General features: G+C 38.4%; 1 protein-coding gene and 1 non-coding gene across 2 annotated transcripts in view; one reads left to right on the forward strand and one right to left on the reverse strand.

The window, feature by feature from the left end:
• Window positions 1-1,388: 1,388 nt before the first annotated feature.
• The window catches only part of LOC137500463 (uncharacterized), a 123,612-nt gene continuing 102,409 nt past the window's right edge, over window positions 1,389-22,591 (forward strand). The window contains exons 1-2 of the mRNA XM_068227361.1: window positions 1,389-1,575; window positions 18,215-18,308. Coding sequence (XP_068083462.1) covers window positions 1,389-1,575; window positions 18,215-18,308 — 281 coding nt within the window. The remainder of the gene's footprint in view (window positions 1,576-18,214; window positions 18,309-22,591) is intronic.
• TRNAL-CAA (transfer RNA leucine (anticodon CAA)) lies at window positions 11,305-11,385 on the reverse strand. Its single transcript has one exon. It is a non-coding gene; the product is annotated as a tRNA-Leu (tRNA).

The raw sequence follows: 22,591 nt of genomic DNA on the forward strand, positions 1-22,591 counted from the left end.
GTACCATATTTATCTTCTTCTTCTTTCCTTGCCTTTTCTCCAATCATGTAGGTTCAGCACTAATGTGGATTAAGCTCATTTATGCCCTTCCTGATGCCAGTCCTTTGTGGAGGGAACTATTCACTACTATATGTTTATACATAGGCTGGTAGTGTTAGGTGTTGTATGTAGATGTGTATTAAAATGATCACAAATATCCACAACTGTTGTTTGGTTCATCATTCCATAGGCTGTTGCAGTTTTCCATACCACCCTATCCTGTGATACTCTTTTCATTTCTACGCAACTGCTACATCCCGCATCTGCTCTAATCTGTTTGTCATATCCGTGCCTTCGTCTACCTCTACCATCCGTACTGCCTACACTTTCCTCAAAAACCAAGTAAACAAGTCCTGGCTGTCTTAAGATGTGTCCTGTCATTCTATCTCTTCTTCTGGTCAAATTATTCTCCTCTCACCAATTGGATTCAGTATCTCGTCATTTATGATTTGATCTATCCATACCGGGCGAGTTGGCCGTGCGCGTAAAGGTGCGCGGCTGTGAGCTTGCATCCAGGAGATAGTAGGTTCGAATCCCACTATCGGCAGCCCTGAAGATGGTTTTCCGTGGTTTCCCATTTTCACACCAGGCAAATGCTGGGCCTGTACCTTAATCAAGGCCATGGCTGCTTCCTTCCAACTCCTAGGCCTTTCCTATCCCATCGTCGCCATTAGACCTATCTGTGTCGGTGCGACGTAAAGCCCCTAGCAAAAAAAAAAAATTAAATATCTATCTTGCCTTCAGCATTCTTATGTAACACCACATTTCAAAAGCTTCTATTCTCTTTCTGAGCTACTTGCTGTTCATGTTTCTTCAGAAACATATTTTTATATTATTGTTTAAAGTGAGCAAATCTCTTTTCTGAAGAAAGGCCTTCCTTGCTTATGCAAGACTGCATTTAATGTCTTCCTTACGTCTGCCATTGTTACTTATTCTACTACCCAAGTAACAATATTCATCTTCTTCCTTTAAAACTTCATTTTATAATAAAATTAGGATTTTATTTATTTATTTAGCATATTTAGCATTTAGCTAAAGAATATGGACTCATCTTCAGCCAAGAGAAAAGTGAGGTTATGGTCATGAAGAGATACAGACAACCAATAGAACACATTGAAATGGAGGGGAAACAGCTACAGATGAACCATCAATCCAAATATCTTGGAAGTGTTATCTCTGATACTAGTTCTATAGACAAGGAAATTTCCCACAGAATTCAAGCAGGTAGCAACTTTTACAAAATAGTTAAAGACATAATATGGAACAAGAAAATAGCAACAAAATGTAAGAGAGTCATGTATGAAACCTATTACATACCAATCCTGACCTATGGTTGCGAAACATGGACCATGAGAAATAAAGATGTTAGTAGAATCCAGGCAGCAGAAATGAGATTTGTCCGTAGCATGATCGGTAAAACACGGAGGGACAGTGTCCGTTATGAGGAAATCCGCAAGCAGGCTCAAGTTGTAAGACTGCAGGACAGAATAACAGCGCAGCAACTAAGATTGTATGGACATATGCGACGCATGGGAGGTAACAGATTACCAAAAAAAAAAATGTATGATCTAAAACTTGAAGACAAAAGACCAAGAGGGTGACCAGGACTCAGGTACAAGGACATGGTGAAGATTTCCATTCAACAGTGAGGACATACTTTGGAAAGCATCGAAGAAGGAGAGAAGTTCAGAGACCGCAACTGGTGGAGAACAATAACGTACAATGGGTGATTGTTTGGACCGAGTCAATACGGACCAATTAAGGACCGATATGGTCAAGTTTGTCGACTGGTGGAGAAGCCTCGTTCGCCGACCCATCGCTTAAGATGGAACGACGTGGGATATGTATGTATGTATGTATGTATGTATGTATGGAAACACATCAGAATATACAAAAATATAAAAATAAATAAATAAAATAACTAGGGCATTATTAGACATAAAACAGAGTATACACTGAAAATGTATGCACTTACATAGTGAGAGTTTATTTGTCTATCCAGTTAACAGCATCTGGAGTCAACGTTAGAAAGTCCTTCAGATCACCCAAGTATGATGTAATACTACACTGCTGCACAATGTGTTGGATGGTCTGGGGAGTCGCTCCACAAACACAAGATGGATCAGAAATTTTGTTTCATTTGTAGAGGAAGTCATTACATACTTCATGATTTGTACGAATCCTGTTGGCAGTTTTCCACCAGCTGGTTTAATTTGGGTATTTAAAACGGTTTTAATGTCTGGTGGTGTGATCCATTTTTCTTCCCAACAATAATTTATGTTGAAACCCTTATTGAAAAGTTTAACAGCAGATTTTATTGCTGGATGTCTGGATTTTAACCTGCCAGATATTGCACTTGGAATGTAGTCATGAATTGGAAGGTCCGGGTGATCCAATATTTTCTTATATTCACGTAAGAAAGCATCCTGTCTTCTCAATGCAGGTGGATGAATGTGACTTAAAGTTGGAAGCCAAAATGTTGGTGTAGTTTTTAGACAACCTGTGATTATACACATTGTAGTATTGAGCTGGATGTCGAGTTTGCTGATATAGTTACTGTTTAGCCAAACAGGAGCACAATATTCTGTTGTACTATAGACTAGTCCCAGTGCAGAGCAATGAAGTGTTGCAGCTGTTGATCTCCATGTAGTACCACACAGCTTTTGAAGGATGTTGTTCCTAGAATGAATTTGGCTGTAGTATTATTCTGTTGTTGTCAATAAGTTAGAGATCTGTCAAGCGTGACACCCAAATACTTCAGAGTAGGATTATATTTAACTAGATTTTCATTAAAATAGATTTTCAGTTGTCGGTTTGCCTGTTATGAAGATGAAAAGATGAAGATTCTGTTTTACTTGGGCTTGGTCTGAGTCACCACTTGTGGTAAGACTGAGAGATTGTCTGTCAATATCGTTTCAGTTTCCTCTGTGCATTTTCTACTGATGCCAATGGCTAGATTTTAGGAATTAACTGTATTCTGTTATATTCTGACTGGCAATCAAACTCAGAGCCATCTGAACTGAAGGCCAGTATGCTAACGTTCAGCCAAAGAGCTGTATATTGTATAACATACTTATATGTACATCAGTTCATATTCTGCTTGCATCCACCCTTTAGTACACATAGTTCTAATGACAAATTACTTTTTGTTTGAATCTCTTGTCATAGTTGAGTATGTGCCAGGGAAAAAATAACAATAGGCTTTTAAATTGTAAGTTCTCCATCTGATGTGTCTTGTCAAAGATGTATGTATTATACTGTATAGCCTTTAATGAAAATTCATGGGTTTATTTTAGGTATCTTACCCCACAGGCTACCACCTTAGGAAGATGAACTGTGGGGCTTCTAGTTAAGTGTGACATTGAATTTACTTTCGTTTGCCCTACCCTTCGCCTCTTATCTTTTCTATGTGACTGCCCTCGGTCAATACTCATTATTTTAGTTTCAACCCCAGCAATATTAGTTCTGTGAGGTCTAGAGATGACTTTTTCATGCCCTTTATTGTCCTTTTCTTTAGCTGATACCTTAATTATTCAAAAGATTAGAACTTTTCCATTTTCTCCTCTGATTAATAATACCACAACCAACACTGGTGCCAGAAGCCTTCCTCTATCATCTTCCCAAACCAAACTCTCTTGTTCAACTTTAGTTCTTTTTTAACCCTGACAAAAGTGTAGGTTTGCAAGACTTGAGAATCTGTCTCTTTTATGCCATACTTGGCCCTGCCTTTCTACGACCATAACTTTAATTTTTCAAAAGTTAAGAATTCTTCCTCTTACAGTTAGCGTTGTGAGAGCCTGGTCAGATCATTGTTTTGCTCCTTAAAACAACACTCACTACCACTATTTTTTCCAAAAAGTACATAGATTCAACTTGCTATGTTATATATTTGAAAAGTGAAAATCTTAGATGCAGGATGCCACTCAAAATTAACACAGGATATGAGAGTTGTGTGGCAAGTAAGATTTATAATTCTTGGAGACATAAGCCCTACTCTTCAACAGATAACACTACAACTTTAGATATAAAATTAGTTTTGTGATAACAATTCTCCATCTCAAATACTAGAAACATGTTTACGAGTGTTATTTTACTAATAAGCTCTCATATTACATAAACATAGTAGATCCTGCTTCAGTGGTCCATCATAGTCATATTGAGTGACATGATGTAAATTTTAAGCATATTTTTGGTTTTATTTATTAATTTTTGGAAATGAATAATGGTTATTGTAGAAAACTGAGTTTTGAGAATCACACTAAGTTACCTTTGATTGTAATCTGTGTAGGCCTACAGAATGACTGGTATTGCTTAGTACTGTGAAGGAAAATATTATTCTAACATGGTACTCAATACACATTCTTCTGTATACATAAGATTAGCAGTGCACCCAGCTCTGCCTGCATTTAAGTCAGAATTAGAAATCAGATTTGAACACTGTTGATATTTATAGTAATCAGTTCTATAATACCTTTTTTTTAAATGTTATTTGTTCAGGGCATCAACCCATGTGGATCTTTTGGCCCTACTGGCACCATATTGTATGAACCTGCATGTGATTGGAATGGTGGTGGTGTGGAATGTTGTGTGTGAGGAAAGAAACATTAAGGACATCACAAACAACCAGTCCCCAAGCCAGGGATATTAATCATTACAATTAAAAAAACCCTGACCCGGCCGGGAATCGAACTCAGCGCCGCTGGGTGACAGGCAGACGTGTTGCCCCCTGCACTACGGGGCCGGACCCTATAATACCTTACATCTGAACAGCCTCTCTGTCACAGGTCTCTCTCTTCAGCCTCTACATCATTTTGCGTATGTAGGACTGTGGCTGTGAATAGTACTCATATTTCTAATGGATTAGGCATTGTAATTTCTTAAAGATCCCAGATGTTCATTTCCTTTGGCTTGCACCTCATTTTCTTTCATTGTCCAGCACCTTCCACCTTAACAAAGTCAAAAATGATAAAACGACTGTTAAATTTTCATTACTAATGGATACCAATGATGTTCTTTACCCTAATCCACCTTGCTGTACTGTTCTCAAAGTGTGAACCCACTGAGCCATATGCTCAAAATGCTCCTTTAAACATGTAAAAGCGCAATGATCTGGTAAACTGTTCAAGTTACACAGAAGAAACATATGGATATTTTTTTTATAATACTCATCATAATTTCTGTTATGTAAGTTTTGTTTCTTGTTTCCATGTAACATGAAAGTAGCGAGAATGATTGCTGGGAACTATGCCAGGAGGGTACTCAAAATGAGGAGATAAAGGCTAAGTTAGGAGTAAACTTGAGGATGAAGCTTGTTTGTAAAAACTGGCTACAGTTGTGAGGGAGGATGAAGCTTGTTTGTAAAAACTGGCTTCAGTTGTGAGGTCATGTGAAATGAATGGAGGAAGATAGGTTATGTAGGAGAAAAATATACTTCGTCAGGGACGTTAAGGGAAGTAGAAAGAGACAAATACGATGATTGGTTTTTAATGATTTAATGATAAGAGGAGTGGAACAAACCTAGATCACGGAGCTGGGTGGAAATAGAGTATTGTGGAGGCATTTAGTTTCTTTTTTACAATTGGCTTTACCTCACACCGACACAGACAGGTCTTATGGCGACGATGGAAGAGGAAAGTCCTGGGAGTTGGAAGGAGGTGGCCATCGCATGAATTAAAGTACAGCCCCAGCATTTGCCTGGTGTGAAAATGGTAAAGCTTGCAAAACCACCTTCAGAGCTGCTGGAAGTGGGACTCGATCACATTAACTCCCGAATGCAAGCTCACAGCTGCATGCCCCTAATCGCATGACCAACTCGTTCGGTAACAACATGAGTAAATTTAGCAGTAGGTAAATATGTTGACCAGTGTATATTCCCTTTCAAAAAATCACACCCCAACTTGGCAGGTTCTATCCTGGTATTTGAAGGTGGTCAAACACATCAGCCTCATGTTGATAGATTTACTTGCACATAAAAGAACTCCTGTGTGACTAAAACCGTAAAAGTATTTAGTGGGATGTAAAGGGTTATTAATAATAAAGTAATGACAAAGGTTTTTATAGAAGTATAATATAGTTCATTAGAAGCTAAACTAGTGATGTAGATAAAAAGAACTAATATACCTCCTAGAAAAATCAAGAATAGGATGTAGGAAAATCAAAAGGAGGAGGATATTAATCCGACAGTTATGGAGATAACACATGTTTGTACAATGATAATAAGGGTTATAGCAAGAGGGTGATTAGCCTGTATAAAAATTATACTATTAAGAAGGTTGAAGACAAGAATTCTTAAATTTAAGATTCAGAGGGTAGTTTAAGTATAAAATATTAATTTTGGGGATTAGTGAAAAGAATTTTTCTTTCCTCTGAGTTTTAGAAGAAAAAATCTTAATATTGGTTTACAAGACCAGTGTTTTTATTAAACTACTAAAACAATGGTAATAAATATAAGTTGAGTTGTCTTGATTATAGTATTTTTAATAGGAGTGTGAACTTTTTGTTCTAAACGTAAGCATTTATTGTCTATATTGTTGAGCTTGGAATTTATTATGTTGAGTTTGTTTGGGTTGCTTTATTTATATTTAAATTTTTTTGATTATGAATTGTATTTTAGTATAGTTTTTTTTAACATTTTCTGTTTGTGAAGGGGCTTTAGGATTATCTGTGTTGGTTTCTATAATTCGAACTCATGGTAATGATTTTTTCAAACATTTAGAGTTTTACAATGTTAAAGTTTTATTTATGATCGTATTTTTAATCCCCCTATGTTTTTTAGTTGATTATTGATATATTTTATAACTTTTATATTTTTTATGGGTTGCATCTTATCAGGCGATTTTGGTAATTTAAGCTACTGTTTTGGGGGAGATATTTTATCTTATGGACTTATTTTATTAAGATTTTGAATTTGTGCATTAATGATTATGGCGAGAGAGACAGTTTATCGAGTTAAATTTTATAATCAATTATTTCAAATTTATGTTTTGTTTTTATTATTGATATTATACTGTACCTTTAGAAGAATAAGTATTTCTTTTTATTTGTTTTTTGAAAGTAGACTGGTTCCTACTTTGTTTCTAATTTTAGGTTGAGGGTATCAACCTGAGCGGCTACAAGCCGGGGTGTACTTGTTGTTTTATACTTTATTAGCTTCTTTACCTCTATTAGTTGGGTTGTTTAATGTATATAGAATTTATGGTAATTTGGATTTAAGCTTGTTGAGAAATGTAAGTTTGTTTAATGTTATGTTTTACTTGGTTTTAATCTTGGCCTTTTTAGTAAAAATTCCGATATTTCTTGTTCATTTATGATTACCAAAAGCACATGTGGAAGCTCCAGTATCCGGATCCATAATTTTGGCAGGCGTATTATTAAAGTTGGGGGGATATGGATTGTTACGTGTTTTATTCAATAATGGTTTCTTTGGGATTAAAGTATAATTATGTTTGGGTTGCCATTAGTTTGGTTGGGGGTGTATTAGTCAGTTTAGTGTGTTTATATCATTATTATTATTATTATTATTATTATTATTATTATTATTATTATTATTATGCAAAAAAGGCCAGAAAACTGATCACACTAAGCTCGCTTAGACGTTGTGCATTTCATTCTTTGCCAGGCAGCCTTCAAATTTTCTCTCATCGTGGTTCTTCGTCCTTCTGTCCACTTGGCTCCTGTCTTCTTCTTGTGGTTTCTCTCTGACTCTACTTCCCACTTGCTGATTATTATTATTATTATTATTATTATTATTATTATTATTATTATTATTATTATTTATTTATTTATTTATTTAATTTATTTATTTATTTATTTATTTATTTATTTATTTATAAATCACATCCCATGATACAAGTATGACAACCATGGGGTGTCAACTGAGTCTGGCCATGCCTTTTTTTTTTTTTTTTCTTTTTGATAAAACTGCACTGAATGGCTCGGGTGGCCTTTGAAGTATGATGGTATTTGAAGGTGCTCGAATGTTCCAGAAATCCAGTGAGGCAAAATTTCAGTACCTCAGTGTGTCCAAAAACTGTATGAGTAGTAGTTAGTGGAACATAGAAACCAATAACATCATTATTTTATGACAGACTCCCACTTGGTTCTTTCCTATCTAAATTGGTCAACTCTCTTTAGTCACCAACAGTATTCGTTTTGTATAAAGTAGGGTGTCTCATTTTTGTACCAGTACCTTCAGGACACTAACAGGGATGGAGGATAGAATATATCCACATTATCCTCTGTGTGTAGTGAGAGGCAACTAAGAGGGCCACTTCCCTGATGACTGTCAGCTTGGGATGATGGAGTTGTTACCATGGGATCCCTACCTGAGTCTGCCATTGCTTCCCATCTTCCTTCTTCCCTCTCTGATCTCACTTTGTCAACTCTGATAAGATTAGGTACCGGTACGTATTAAAGTCTAAGAAGTCTTTAATTTTCACACCCTTCTTGGACCCTACCCTTTCTTGATAGTTTCATTCCTCAGAGAGTAAGAATCGTTTCCTTCTATGATTATTGTTAAAATGGGATGATTATAGTGCAATTACTCTTAAAAAATAAGCCCTTTCATTTTGAAGGTTTGGATCTCCTTCTTCTTTTTTTTTATTGCAATTTGCTTTATGTCGCACTGACACAGATAGGTCTAATGGCGACATTGGGATAGGAAAGTGCTGGGAGTGGAAAGGAAGCGGTCATGGCCTTAAATAAGGTACAGCCCTAGTATTTGCTTGGAATAAAAATGGGAAACCATTGAAAACCATCTTCAGGGATGCCGACAGTGTGCTTCGAACTCACTGTCTCCCAAATGCAAGCTTACAGCTGCGCGCCCCTAACTCGCTCGGTAGAATCTCTTCTTCTTCCCTCATCTGGTAATTCTAAGAGGGTTTATAATCTTATTGTTATTCCCTTAAAAGGCTTTCACCTACTTTTCCCAGACTACTTGCCTTCACCATTCTTACTCATCCTTACTTAGTCAACTCATTATTATTTTCTGACTCCAAAAGGTTTAAGTTTCCAAGGTCTAGGGATACTTTAATTTGCACTCCTTTCTTATGCGTTGATCAACACCACTTACCTTAAAACAAAAAGCACCTCTGTTGAATGAAAATGTTAATTTCATTATTTTCATTTTCACTGCAGCTAATCATACCATATAATATAAAAAATTCATAATCTTAATGGCACAGTAAAGTAGTGGTAAAGCACTATTTTTGCTATCATAATTTGGACAGAAATACTTATTCTAGGTGGACAAAAATGTTCATGTGCAATGAATGAGCATTATAGACTGTTATTAGCTGATTAATTTTTGGTTATACTTCATGCTTAATTTTTATGACAGTTTATTTTTTGTGATGATTTTCATGACTGAATATTCCCTTCAAGATGTCAGAAGGGCAAACTCAGAAACTACTCATGTAACATTGATACTTTTACAGCTGCTACCCACATCATGCAGCTACAAAGTAGATTATAATCATGATATTTGGTAAAATACTTTTTTTGTCAGAAAAGTTCAAATATTGTTATTCAATTTCCATAAATTTGTTAAAAATTTGATTCCCCGTATTTTAATAAATAATTTCATGATTATAATCCATTTTTAAGATAATTCCATATTATAACAGTGTACCCAATTTTATTTGTCTGTCATTAATGGTTACAGAGGTAGTAAAAGTAATATTTTAAAAAATACACTTTTAGAGGAGAGCGATCCAAAGTAAAAAGATAAATGTAAGTCCAATATCTCAGTAACCAGTAATGATAGACCAATTAAATTTGGCACACTGTTTTAATGTGCAATTGTCTTAATCATGAACTACAATCATGAATGTAGCTTTTTATTGAAATTTTCGTACAAAAAGCTATTTTACCAAATATGATGAATGTAGTCTACTTTGTACCTACATGCTGTGAGTAGTAGGTATAAAAATATCATTCATGTCACATGAGTGGTTTCTGAATTTGCCCTTCTGATATCTTGGAGTGAATTTGCAGCCTTAGAAAATCATCACAAGGTACAAACTGTCAGAAATAATGAACCATGAAGTACTTACAGGGGTTAGACAAGGCTCTTTGCTGTTCGTAGTTTACATGGATCATCTGCTGTAAGGTATAAAATGGCAGGGAGGGACTCAGTTAGGTGGAAATGTAGTAAGCAGTCTGTCCTATGCTGATGACTTGGTCTTTAGCCGAAAGCCTGCAGTCTAATATCTTGCAACTTGAAAATAGGTGCAATGAGTATGGTATGAAAATTAGCCTTTCGAAGACTAAATTGATGTCAGTAGGTAAGAAATTAAACAGAATTGAATGTCAGATTGACAAAGCTAGAACAGGTCAATAATTTCAAGTATTTAGGTTGTGTGTTCTCCCAGGATGGTAATATAGTAAGTGAGATTGAATCAAGGTGTCGTAAAGCTAATGCAGTGAGCTCGCAGTTGTGATCAACAGTATTCTGTAAGAAGGAAGTCAGCTCCCAGATGAAACTATCTCTACATCAGTCTGTTTTCAGACCAACTTTGCTTTACGGGAGCGAAAGCTGGATGGACTCAGGATATCTTATTCATAAGTTAGAAGTAACAGACATAAAAGTAGTGAGAATGATTGCTGGTACAAACAGGTGGGAACAATGGCAGGAGGATACTCAGAATGAGGATATAAAGGCTAATTTAGGAATTAATTCGCTGGATGAAGCTGTACACATAAACCGGCTTCAGTGGTGGGGTCATGTAAGGCGAATGGAGGAGGATAGGTTACCTAGGAAAATAATGGACTCTGTTATGGAGGGTAAGAGAAGGAGAGGGAGACAAAGACGATGATTGCTAGACTCAGTTTCTAATGATTTAAAGGTAAGAGGTATAGAACTAAATGAGGCCACAGCACTAGTTGCAAATAGAGGATTGTGGCGATATTTAGTAAATTCGCAGAGGCTTGCAGACTGAATGCTGAAAGGCATAACAGTGTTTAATGGTAATATATATATGTTTGTATGTATGTATAACCAGAAACTAATAAGCTAATAACAATCTGCAATGTTCATTCACTGCACGTGATAATTTTTGTCCACCTTGTACTAAAGACCAGTGACAGGAAAAGTACGTGGTGTCATTTTGAATAATTCACTATTGATTCTTAAAATCTCATCACTAAGCTGGGGGGAAATGTACATCTTTGTATTTACTGAAAAGTCATCGAAACAGACTTTCAACTATTAGGTCATATTACGTACATTTAGTACGTGTAATAGAGATGTTAAGTACAGAACAAAAATGCCAACCGGACACCAGTGGGATCCGAACCCACAACCTCCCGATTTTGCATCGGTTGCTCTACCAATTGAGCTATGGTGGCCTAGGTCATGCTTGTTCTGTTGGAAAGGATCTAAGCTACAGGTCTGGCACTATTGCCATTACACCGTAGAGTGCATTCAAGTCACCCATTGTGGGCCAAGTCAATGAATATGGAATTTTCATGGCCGCATTGTTATCGAAACAAACTTTCAAGCTATTAGGTCATGTTATGTACATTTAGTGTCCGACTCGTTGGCTGAACGGTCAGCGTACTGGCCTTCAGTTCAGAGGGTCCCGGGTTTGATTCCTGGCCGGGTCGGGGATTTTAACCTTCATTGGTTAATTCCACTGGCCCGGGGGCTTGGTATTTGTGCTGTCCCCAACATCCCTGCAACTCACACACCACACATAACACTATCCTCCACCACAATAACACGCAGTTACCTACATATGGCAGATGCCACCCACCCTCATCGGAGGGTCTGCCTTACAAAGGTTGCACTCGGCTAGAAATAGCCACACAAAATTATTATTATATTATTATGTACATTTAGTACATGTAGAAGGGATGTTAAGTACAGAACAAAAATGGCCAACCGGACACTATTGGGATCCGAACCCACAACCTCCCGATTTTGCGGCAGTTGCTCTACCAATTGAGCTATGGTGGTCTAGGTCATCCTTGTTCTGTTGGAAAGGATCTAAGCTACAGGTGTGGCACTGCTGCCATCACACCCTAGAGTGCGTTCAAGTCGCCCGTTGTGGGCCAAGTCAATGAATATTGAATTTTCACAACCACATTGTCATTGAAACCGACTTTCAACCTATTAGGTCATGTTGCAAGTTATGAATCTCATTCCGTATTGACGGTTATCACTTTACAAAAGAAAATATTTATAAAATCCTCCTATCAATACAAGTCATCTGTTAGATGAAACAGAGTCTATACATGTTTCAGCCTAATCTCAAGGCCATCTTCAGTAGTAAAACAATGATTATATAATATACAAACAAATTAAAAATCGTAATGATGTGAAGTGACAGTGATCATGATTAGTGAGTTAAAAACACATTGAGGTACAAAGTCCTCTCGTCTAATAGATCTTGCTGACTGTTAAATAAAAACACTATGCTGAGGAGTGTAGTGAGACCGTCAATACTATGAATAAAACGTGTATAACATTTGTAATTTGTTGTCAATGTGACTTGAGACCGACAAGGTCATCTCCATTCGAGACGACAAATTTAGTTACAAATGTTATACACGTTTTATTCGTAGTATTGACGGTCTCACTACACTCCTCAGCATAGTGTTTTTATTTAACAGTCAGCATGATCTATTAGACGAGAGGACTTTGTACCTCAATGTGTTTTTAACTCACTAATCATGATCACTGTCACTTCACATCATTACGATTTTTAATTTGTTTGTATATTATGTAATCATTGTTTTACTACTGAAGATGGCCTTGAGATTAGGCTGAAACATGTATAGACTTTGCTTCATCTAACAGATGACTTGTATTGATAGGAGGATTTTATGAATATTTTCTTTTGTAAAGTATTAGGTCATGTTACGTACATTTAGTATGTGTAGAAGAGATGTTAAGTACAGAACAAAAATGGCCAACTGGACACCAGTGGGATCCGAACCCACAACCTTCCAATTTTGCGTCTGTTGCTCTACCAATTGAGCTATGGTGGCCTAGATTATCCTTGTTCTGTTAGAAAGGTAGAGCAACCGATGCAAAATCGGGGGGTTGTGGGTTTGGATCCCACTGGTGTCCAGTTGGCTATTTTTGTTCTATACTTAACATCTCTTCCACATGTACTAAATGTAAGTAACACGACCCAATAGTCTGTTTTGATGACAATGCAGTCATGAAAATTCCATATTCATTGACTTGGCCCACAATGGGTGACTTGAATGCACTCTACGGTGTAATGGCAGCAGTGCCACACCTGTAGCTTAGATCCTTTCCAACAGAACAAGGATGACCTAGGCCACCATTGCTCAATTGGTAGAGCAACCGACACAAAATCGGGAGGTTGTGGGTTCGGATTCCACTGTGTCCGGATGGCCATTTTTGTTCTGTACTTAACATCTCTTCTACACGTACTAAATGTATGTAACATGACCTAATAGGTTGAAAGTCTGTTTCGATGACAATGGGTTCATGAAAATTCAATATTTATTTACTGAAAAGTCGTTTGACAGGAACACTTAAAGGAATCTATGTCCACCCCATACTTGAAGGAATAACTGTGTTCAGTTTTAAGAACATTCCCTGCAGCAATGGATATCATATGTCTTTGGAAGTACTGGAGAGTAAGAAGGTATCTTACCCAGCACTGGTGAAGCTGCTGATTCTACTGTAGTAGAACTGAAAAATGGTTAGCGTACTGGCCTTTGGTCCAGGGGGTCCCACATTCGATTCTCAGTCAAGTTTGTGATTTTAACCTCATTGGTTAATTCCAATGGCTCGGAGGCAGGGTACATGTGCCATCTTCTTCATTAGAATTCATCATAAGCAGGGCCCCATCCTCACAGATGTGCAGGTCGGAAGACCTGCATGAGGCCTCTTCGGAGGCCACTCGCCATTATTCATCACTTAACATCTTCCGCTTTTGCTTCCATGTAATGTATATCGATTACTTGTATGTAACTATTACAATTACATTTCAAGAAAAAATGAGTAAAAACTACATTTTGTAAAAAGTAAAAAAATAATAAAAATGTGTACATTATTAGTAATTCCCAACTCTACTAAAAGCCATTTTCCAGATGAATTGTGTTTGTATTGGTGGATGCTTAAGCAAAGCAAAGCTAAGTCACCTCCGTACAGGCCATGAAGGCCCTTGGAGGAGTGGAAGGTAAAGGCTTCCACCATTGTTAGCCTCGGCACCTGGTGGGATAGAGTGGTTAGCTCTACGCCCGGCCGCCTTTGCCTCCAGGAATTAACCTGGTACTCATTTCTGGTGTAGGCTGAGTGAACCTCAGGGCCATATGCACCTCCGGAAGTGGAAATCTCGTTTCTTAAATTTTACAACTTCCTGACGGGGATTCGAACCCACGGTCTTCTGGGCGAACCGAGCACGCCTTTACTGCCTCGGCTAGGCAGCCCCTGGTGAATGCTTAAGGCAGTATTAATATTACTATCATAATTATGCAAGTGAACATATTTGTTGTCGTTCTCAGCTGAGACATTTGATTATGTCCCATTGGGAGATAGAGTGGCAAGCCACCCTTCTTTCAAATAGCTGTGAATGATTAAAGGAACTGTGAAAGTATGAAAGACTTCCCTTTGGGTTTCTCAAGAAACAGCAGTTGTATTATGCCGTCTTCGGATCAGCCACGGTATAGCAACACACTCCTACTTACTAAAGGAAGAAGTTCCCCTGATATGTTCTTGCGGCAGTCATCTTACCGTGGTACACATCCTTACAGAGTGCATGAACCTAGCCGGTCTGCACCGTATTCTAAAACTCCTGAGTACCATCTCCCTCATTCTACAAGATGATGAGCAGTCTGCAGACCTTGTTATCCATTTTTTGAGGGATAGTGGCTTGTTTGTTCGTATTTAAACTTTGAATTTCTTTTTGTTTTTAATGTTTAATTTTGTTAACTCTGTTTTATCTATCTTTGTGACCAGGTGAGTTGCCCATACGGTTAGGAGCGCGTAGCTGTGAGCTCGCATCCGGGAGATAGTGGGTTCGAACCCCACTGTCGGCAGCCCTGAAGATGGTTTTCCGTGGTTTCCCATTTTCACACCAGGCAAATGCTGGGGCTGTACCTTAATTAAGGCCACGGCCGCTTCCTTCCCATTCCTAAGCCTTTCCTGTCCCATCGTCGCCATAAGACCTATCTGTGTTGGTGCAACGTAAAGCAACTAGCAAAAAGAAAAAAAAAAGAAGAGATAAATCTTTATTTTTGTGAGCATAATTTCATCAAATACATCAGAGTTAGTGTTTAGCTTGACTATCACTTAGTATCGTGCGCAGGCGGTGTCTGGATTAGCGTGGAATCACATGCGAGAATTCAGTTCCGCATAACATTGCAAACCTGCATGGCAATCCACAGAAACTGAGTGGTAAGCCCTGGTGTTGCATTATTATGAACAAACAGTAGAGCACTAGAAGTTCCAAGGACTATGTCATGTCTTGTTCGTGATAATAACATGAAAATAATTCAATTTTGCAGTTAATGTTTACCTGTCTGGGTATTATTGTTATTGCCCTGTGGGGATTAAAGTGAAATTTCATCATATTTATTTTTTACATAGTATTTCCTGCCCAGCTACTCATTCCTGCTACTCGCCTGACAAAAATGTCTGGGGTGAACACTGACCTAGATATTACGCCCCTTCAAACAACAAGTATCTTCATCATTTTCATTATGTTTGTGGTATTTATGATATGTGACATAAATGCAGGAAAAAGAGATGAAAGGATTTTGCAGTGAAATGTTGGATGATGATGCAACCACAGTCCCACAATTTCAGGTTCCTGCAACAAAGCAGAAATCCCTTCTACAGAAGTTTCAGACAGCACGAGAAGAATAGTTAGTATTTCCATTAGTGGCTGAGTGAGGCTGCTGTATGACAGTAGCGTGGAGACAGCACAGTGCACTCTAAAACAGCACGACCAGGAAAGCTGTACTGTCGCCGTCAATAAATATCCTTGAATGGAATATCTCGTGGCTGTCGTAAGAAGCGACTAAAAGGGGCCCCAGGGTCTCTGAAATTTGGAGTGTGGGTTGACAACCGCAGGACCTTTAGCTGAGTCCTAGCATGCTTCCACTTATGCCAGGCTCCTCACTTTCATCTATCCTATTCGACCACTCTTGATCAACCCTTGTTCTTTCCCAACCCCGACGGTATTAGAGCATTTGATGCCTAGGGAGTCTTTCATTTCACGCCCTTCATGACCCTGGTCTTTGTTTGGCTGATACCTTCAGTCTTTCATTTTACACCCTTCATGACCCTGGTCTTTGTTTGTTTGATACCTTCATTTTTTGAAGTGTCAGATCCCTTCCATCATTCTCTCTGATTAGTGTTGTATAGAGGATGGTTACCTAGTTGTACCTCCTCTTAAAATGATGGAAGGGATCTGACAATTCAAAAAATGAAGGTATCAGACAAACAAAGACCAGGGTCATCAGGGTCATAAAGGGCGTGAAATGAAAGACTCCCTGGGCATCAAATGCTCTAATAGCATCCGGGTTGGGAAAGTACGAGGGTTGATTAAGGGTGGTCGAATAGGATAGATGAAAGTGAGGAGCCTGGCACAAGTAAGTGGAAGCAATGCTAGGACTCAGCGTTGTTCTACTGCCCCTACCCACAGGGGCAGAATATCCTAAGAGACTAATCTGAGGCTGCTCTATCAATTGGGCACATAAAATTACACTTTAACCTAAATAACGTTTTTGATCACACTGAACTTTGCATGAGTAGTCTTTGTTTAGGCTGACTCTACTTACACATTATAAAAACAAAATTGAAAATATCTTCTGAAACACCAGAGGAACGGCACCTGACGGCTCTTAGGTGAGACCCCCAATATATGACTTGACTTGAAACATGTTTCTTCCTTTCCTATATTGATATTTTAGTATAGTGTAGGATCAATACCATGCCTGCGGTCTAGGGGTAGTGTGCCTGCCTCATACCTGGAGGTCTTGGGTTCGATTCCCGGCCAGGTCGGGGATTTTTACCTGGATCTGAAGGGTGGCTCCAGGTCTACTCAGCATATGTGATTAGAATTGAGACGGTGAGATGGCGACCCCGGTCCTGAAAACCAAGATTAACAGCGGAGAGTATTCGTCGCACCTACTGTACATCACCTCATAATCTGCAGGCCTTCAGGCTGTGCAATGGTCACTTGATAGGCCAAGGCTTGTGAGGGCTGTAGTGCCATGGGGTTTGCTTGTTTGTTTATAGGGTTAGTAGCCAGTCCCCATGGCGATGTTTACTAAGGCATGTTGCTTTGATGTTTTGCGTATGGGACACTGTTGGTTTAAGTCCCACCTTGGGTGTATTGTAAGCAGTCAAACTGCATATGTCATAATGGCAGAGCAGCTGGATTAGCTTAGGAAAAAAAGGATCATCCTGGTTCCTTTATCATTATCATCCCAGCTCAAGCACTTCATATAGCAGATATGTTTCAGAGAAATACGTACATATACTTTTTTTTTTTTTTTTGTGTGGCCTCCAAATTAGCCTGGTGCAGGTCTTTTAAGTTGACGCCTTATAGGCAATCTATGCTACTTAAGATAATACAGTATCTAATAATGAAAATGCCACAAACACCCAGCCGTTGAGCCAGAGGAATTAATCAATAGAAGTTAAAATCTCTGACCAGGCCAGGAAACAAACCCAGGACTCCCTGGACCAAAGGCCAGCAGGTTTCCGTATATATTTTTATTAAAAAATATATGAGCCTTGGAAGTGTTTGGTTTGAGTAACAATTTCTACCATTCCATCTTTCTTTCATAGGAAGTAATGGAGTGTCAACATAACAAGCTTTTGTCTGTCATATAACCCTTTTGGTAGCTTTTTAACTAAAATTAGGTCTTTTTAGAGATTTGTAATATGCTTTACTTTGGGTTTGGACTTTATTGCAGGTAATCTGTTATTTATTATGTTTTAAAAATGAGTATTTTTCCAAAACATGTTGAAAGGAAGTGGTGCAATACGGATATAACCTTCAAAACTCTGGAACACATCAGGAATTGATGAGAGCCTGGAAGCAAACACTGAGGGAGGAGAAGAAGAAGAAGGAGAAGAAGATAAGCTGTTGGATTCCAAAAGTATAACTCACTAAAACAGTTTTAATTGCTAATATAATATGATACCTTTTTTGTCTTATTTCTAATCTTGAATCTGTTTCAGTGGAGGCTGATGTTGGAGAATCAGAACATGTCAAGCACCACAGAGGTCATCATAGATCAAGATGTAGGCATTTGAGCACTCCAGAAGAGAGTAGGTAAGTAGGAATCCATTTTTTGGAATAGAATAGATTAGAATAACTTTATTCTCATTAAACAACATACAGTTGTAATTGACAAACTTGATTGCATACTTGAAAGTTTGTCACGGTTTCAATACATCCTTAACAAAAAGTGACAGAAAGACAGGCAGAGATGGATATCAATGATCCACAACCCAATCCAATATCAAATTGGATAAGGGAAATGATGATGATGATATCATTACACATAATGTTAATAGATGATCAGTTGTACAAAAATCCTTATCATGCATTGATTTTCTACCAAACATTAGGACAAACATATTATAACCACATTTCACTTCTCTCTCCCTCTCTATCTTGCTGAACAGTGTGTCTCTCTCTCTCTCTCTCTCTCTCAAAACCTCATGAAAGTACAAGAGTGTACACAAAACTGTTTGTTGATGAAATCATGGTTTGAAGAAAGGATTTGAGAGGAGTCCAGGAACAACCTGTGCAGTAAATGAGAAGTTAAAAGATTAGAAAATTAGAAGCTGTATGGAAGAAAGCAAGATAGAGCTAAAGGCAAGAGGAAAGAAAACAGAGACAAAAGAGATATACTAATTAGCAATTGATAATGGAGATATTCTTTCTTTCTCTTCAGCATTTGTCCCTCTTGGTGGCGGGGTCTGCTTCATGGATTCATTGTCTCCATTTAACTCTTTCCTGGGCTGTGTCAGGGTGGAGGCTGATGTTCTTCAGATCTTTGTGAAGAGTATCGGCCAATCGCTGTTTTGGTTGTCCTTTTGGTCTTCCACCAACAAATTCTAACATAGTGTCGGCCCCTGTCCTAAGTACATGTCCAAACTATCGTAGCTCTCGTACATTCTGTCTTGAATCGGTGTAACGATCCTGTTTAGTGATGCCACCTCAGCATTCAAACCATACAGTGCAACAGGTTGGATGACAGTATGATAGATTATTGATCTGAGATTATCTTCGTCCTCTGGTCGCAAGTGATGCCGGTCGTTGTTTGCTATTTCATCCAGGCTGCGGATATCCTTGCATTGACCTCTGATAAGTCAGCCATCATCAGCGATTGTGGAGCCAAGATGCTTGAATCTTTTCACTCGCAGCAGGTCCTCACCATCTATGTGAATGGTTCCAATTGCTTGTGGACCTGATATCAGTCTTCTTTTCATTGAGGCGCAGGTTATATTGCACCAGCTGATAGCTCCATTCTTGCGTTTGCCATTGCAGATCAATCTGGGTCTCAGTGGCCAACATGACATCTGCTTAGAGAAACATCCATAGCACAGGAGAGTGTAGGTCTGCTGTTGCAGTGACCATCACTAGATTGAACAAGAATGGTGACAGCACTGAACCTTGGTGGTGGTGGGTAAGTCACTGGATGCTCCTATGGTGGCCTAAACATAGCTTTGTGGGTCTACATAAAGCAGCTACATACAGTTGACAAGGTATTCTGGTATGCCATGCTCTCTCAGTGCTAGCTATATGAGGTCATGCAGTACCCGTTGAAATGAAATGAAATGTCATATGGCTTTTAGTGCCGGGATATCCCAGGAAGAGTTCGGCTCGCCAGGTGCAGGTCTTTCTATTTGACTCCTATAGGCAACCTGCACATCGTGATGAGGATGAAATGATGATGAAGACAACACATACACCCAGCCCCCGTGCCATTGGAATTAACCAATTAAGGTTAAAATCCCCGACTTGGCCAGGAATCGAACCCGGGACCCTCTGAACCGAAGGCCAGTACGCTGACCGTTCAGCCAACGAGTCGGACAGTACCCAATCAAACGCCTTCTCGGTGTCCAGGAAAGCTAAATGGATCTTTTCAACTAAGAGCCGTGCAGCATAGATTGCATTGTTGTTTTCAAGCTTGATGATCTCATGAATCCTTTTACATAATTATAATTTATTTATTTTAACTTTTTAGCCAACATACAACTACTTTAGTCAGGTTTATGCTTTTGTCTTCTTTTTGTCAGCCCAATACTGTTTCATCCTTTCTGAACGTAATTTTCTTTCTGCTTCTGGAATCACTCTTCCTATTCTCTGCTTGTTGATTTTCGTCTGTAGTCTAGTGTGTTTATCTTTCAATATCTTGAGTGTATTTGTTTTGTATTTTAAATCTTCTATTGTAATATGTAACTCTCTCATGTCTTCTTTAAGTCCTGTGATCCATCTAATATTATTCTTACTGTTACTTTTCCATAATTTTTCTATTATTTTTCTACTGATTCTATTTCATGGTGACCATATTAGATGCCCTAAGAATAATATTTGTTTCTTTTTCATTGTGCTAGTCACAGGTTTTATTTCTTTATAAACTGTTTTATTGGAAGCTAGTCTCCAGACCCTGCTTACTTGATAATTTTTATTTAAACAGATTCTCACTATTCTCCTTTCTAACTTGAGTACTCTATGTGTTTGTTGTTTTGAATAATGTTTCACATGCATATGTAATTTTTGACTGGGTGATTGTTTTGTAGTGTTTCAGTTTGGTTGCTGTTGAGAGACACTTTTTATTATATGTATTCTTGGTAATATGCTGTGCTGTAACCAGTTTATCTATTCTATTTTGCCATGCTGGTTTCTCGTTCAGATTATACGTGATTATTTCACATAAATATTTAAATTTTTCTACAATTTTTATTTCTTGGTCTCCCAGCTTAATTTTGTTTGCAAGCGGATGTTGAGTTAGCATAATTTCTGTTTTTTTTCAAATAAAATTTTCAAACTAATATTTTGAGCTATTTGCTGTAAAGATTTTATTTGTTGTTTTGTTTCCTGAATATCATTGACCAGAAGAGCTAGATCATCAGCAAATCCTAGACAGTTCAAATGTATGTTATCCTTCTGGGTTCCAATTATTATATTTTTTGAGTTGTTCTTGTATCATTCCCTCATAATGTATTCTAGTGCACAGTTAAAAAGAAGAGGTGACAATCCATCACCCTGTCTTAAACCAGTTGCTACCAAGAATGGTTCAGAAAGTTCTCCTCTGAATTTAATTTTAGAAATTGTATTAGTTAGAGTAAGTTCAGTCAATTTGATTAGCTTTGGGTGAAGTCCAAAATGTCTTAAAAAGTTTTGCAATCCAACATCTGGTTTCTGAATCTCTGCCTAATCATAATGAAGTCAATTTGATACCTTCCAGTGTCTCCAGGTCTCGTCCACGTATACAGCCATCGTTTGTGGTGTTTGAACCAAGTATTGGCAAGGACTAAATTATGATCAGTGCAGAGTTCAACCAGCCGACTTCCTCTTTCGTTCCTTTGTCCCAATCCAAATTCTCCTACTGTACTACCTTCTCTTCCTTGGCGTACCACAGCATTCTAGTCTCCCATCACAATTAGATTCTCGTCATCTTTTACATATTGTATTAAATCTTCTATCTCTTCATATATTCTTTCGATTTCCTCATCATCCGCTGAACTAGTAGGCATATAGACCTGCACTATAGTGGTGGGCATTGGTTTGGTGTCTATCTTGACGACAATAATTCTTTCACTATGCTGGTCATAGTAGCTTACCCGCTGTCCTATTTTCTTATTCATTATTAAACCAACTCCTGCATTTCCTCTGTTTGATTTTGTGTTGATAATTTGGTAGTCGCCTGACCAAAAATGCTGTTCTTCCTGCCAACGTACTTCACTTATACCAACTACACCTAACTTTAGTCTATCCATCTCCCTTTTCAGATTCTCTAACCTACCACAATGATTCAAACTTCTAACATTCCACGCTTCGACTCGCAGAATGTCAGTGTCCATCTTCCTGATGATCGCTCCCTCTCGTGTAGTCCCCACCCGGAGATCCGAATGGGGGACTAGTTTACCTCCGGAATATTTTACCTGGGAGGAAGCCATCATCAGTACATCATTCATACAGAGAGAGCTGCATGTCCTCGGGAGGTAGTTACGGCTGTAGTTTCTCGTTGCTTTCAGCCATTTAGGAGTATCAACACAGCTAAGCCATGCTGAGTATTATTACAATGCCGTATCAGTCAATCATCTAGACTGCCGCCCTTGCAACTACCGAAAGGCTGCTACTCCCCTTTGGATGAACCATTCCTTAGTCTGGTCTCTCAACAGATACCCATCCGATATGGTCGCACCTGCGGCTCGGCTACCTGCTTCATTGGGACACGCAAGCCTCCCCACCGCGGCGAGGTCACATGGTTCGCAGGGGAGGGAAACAATTTTATGAGCGATAATTCTATGAACATAAAAATACTCCTATGTGTCATTGCCTTTTTTTGATGACAGAATATCCCTCATATGCTAATCTCT

The sequence above is a fragment of the Anabrus simplex genome, chromosome 4 (genome assembly GCF_040414725.1).
Source record: "Anabrus simplex isolate iqAnaSimp1 chromosome 4, ASM4041472v1, whole genome shotgun sequence".
Classification (NCBI taxonomy): Eukaryota; Metazoa; Arthropoda; class Insecta; order Orthoptera; family Tettigoniidae; genus Anabrus; species Anabrus simplex.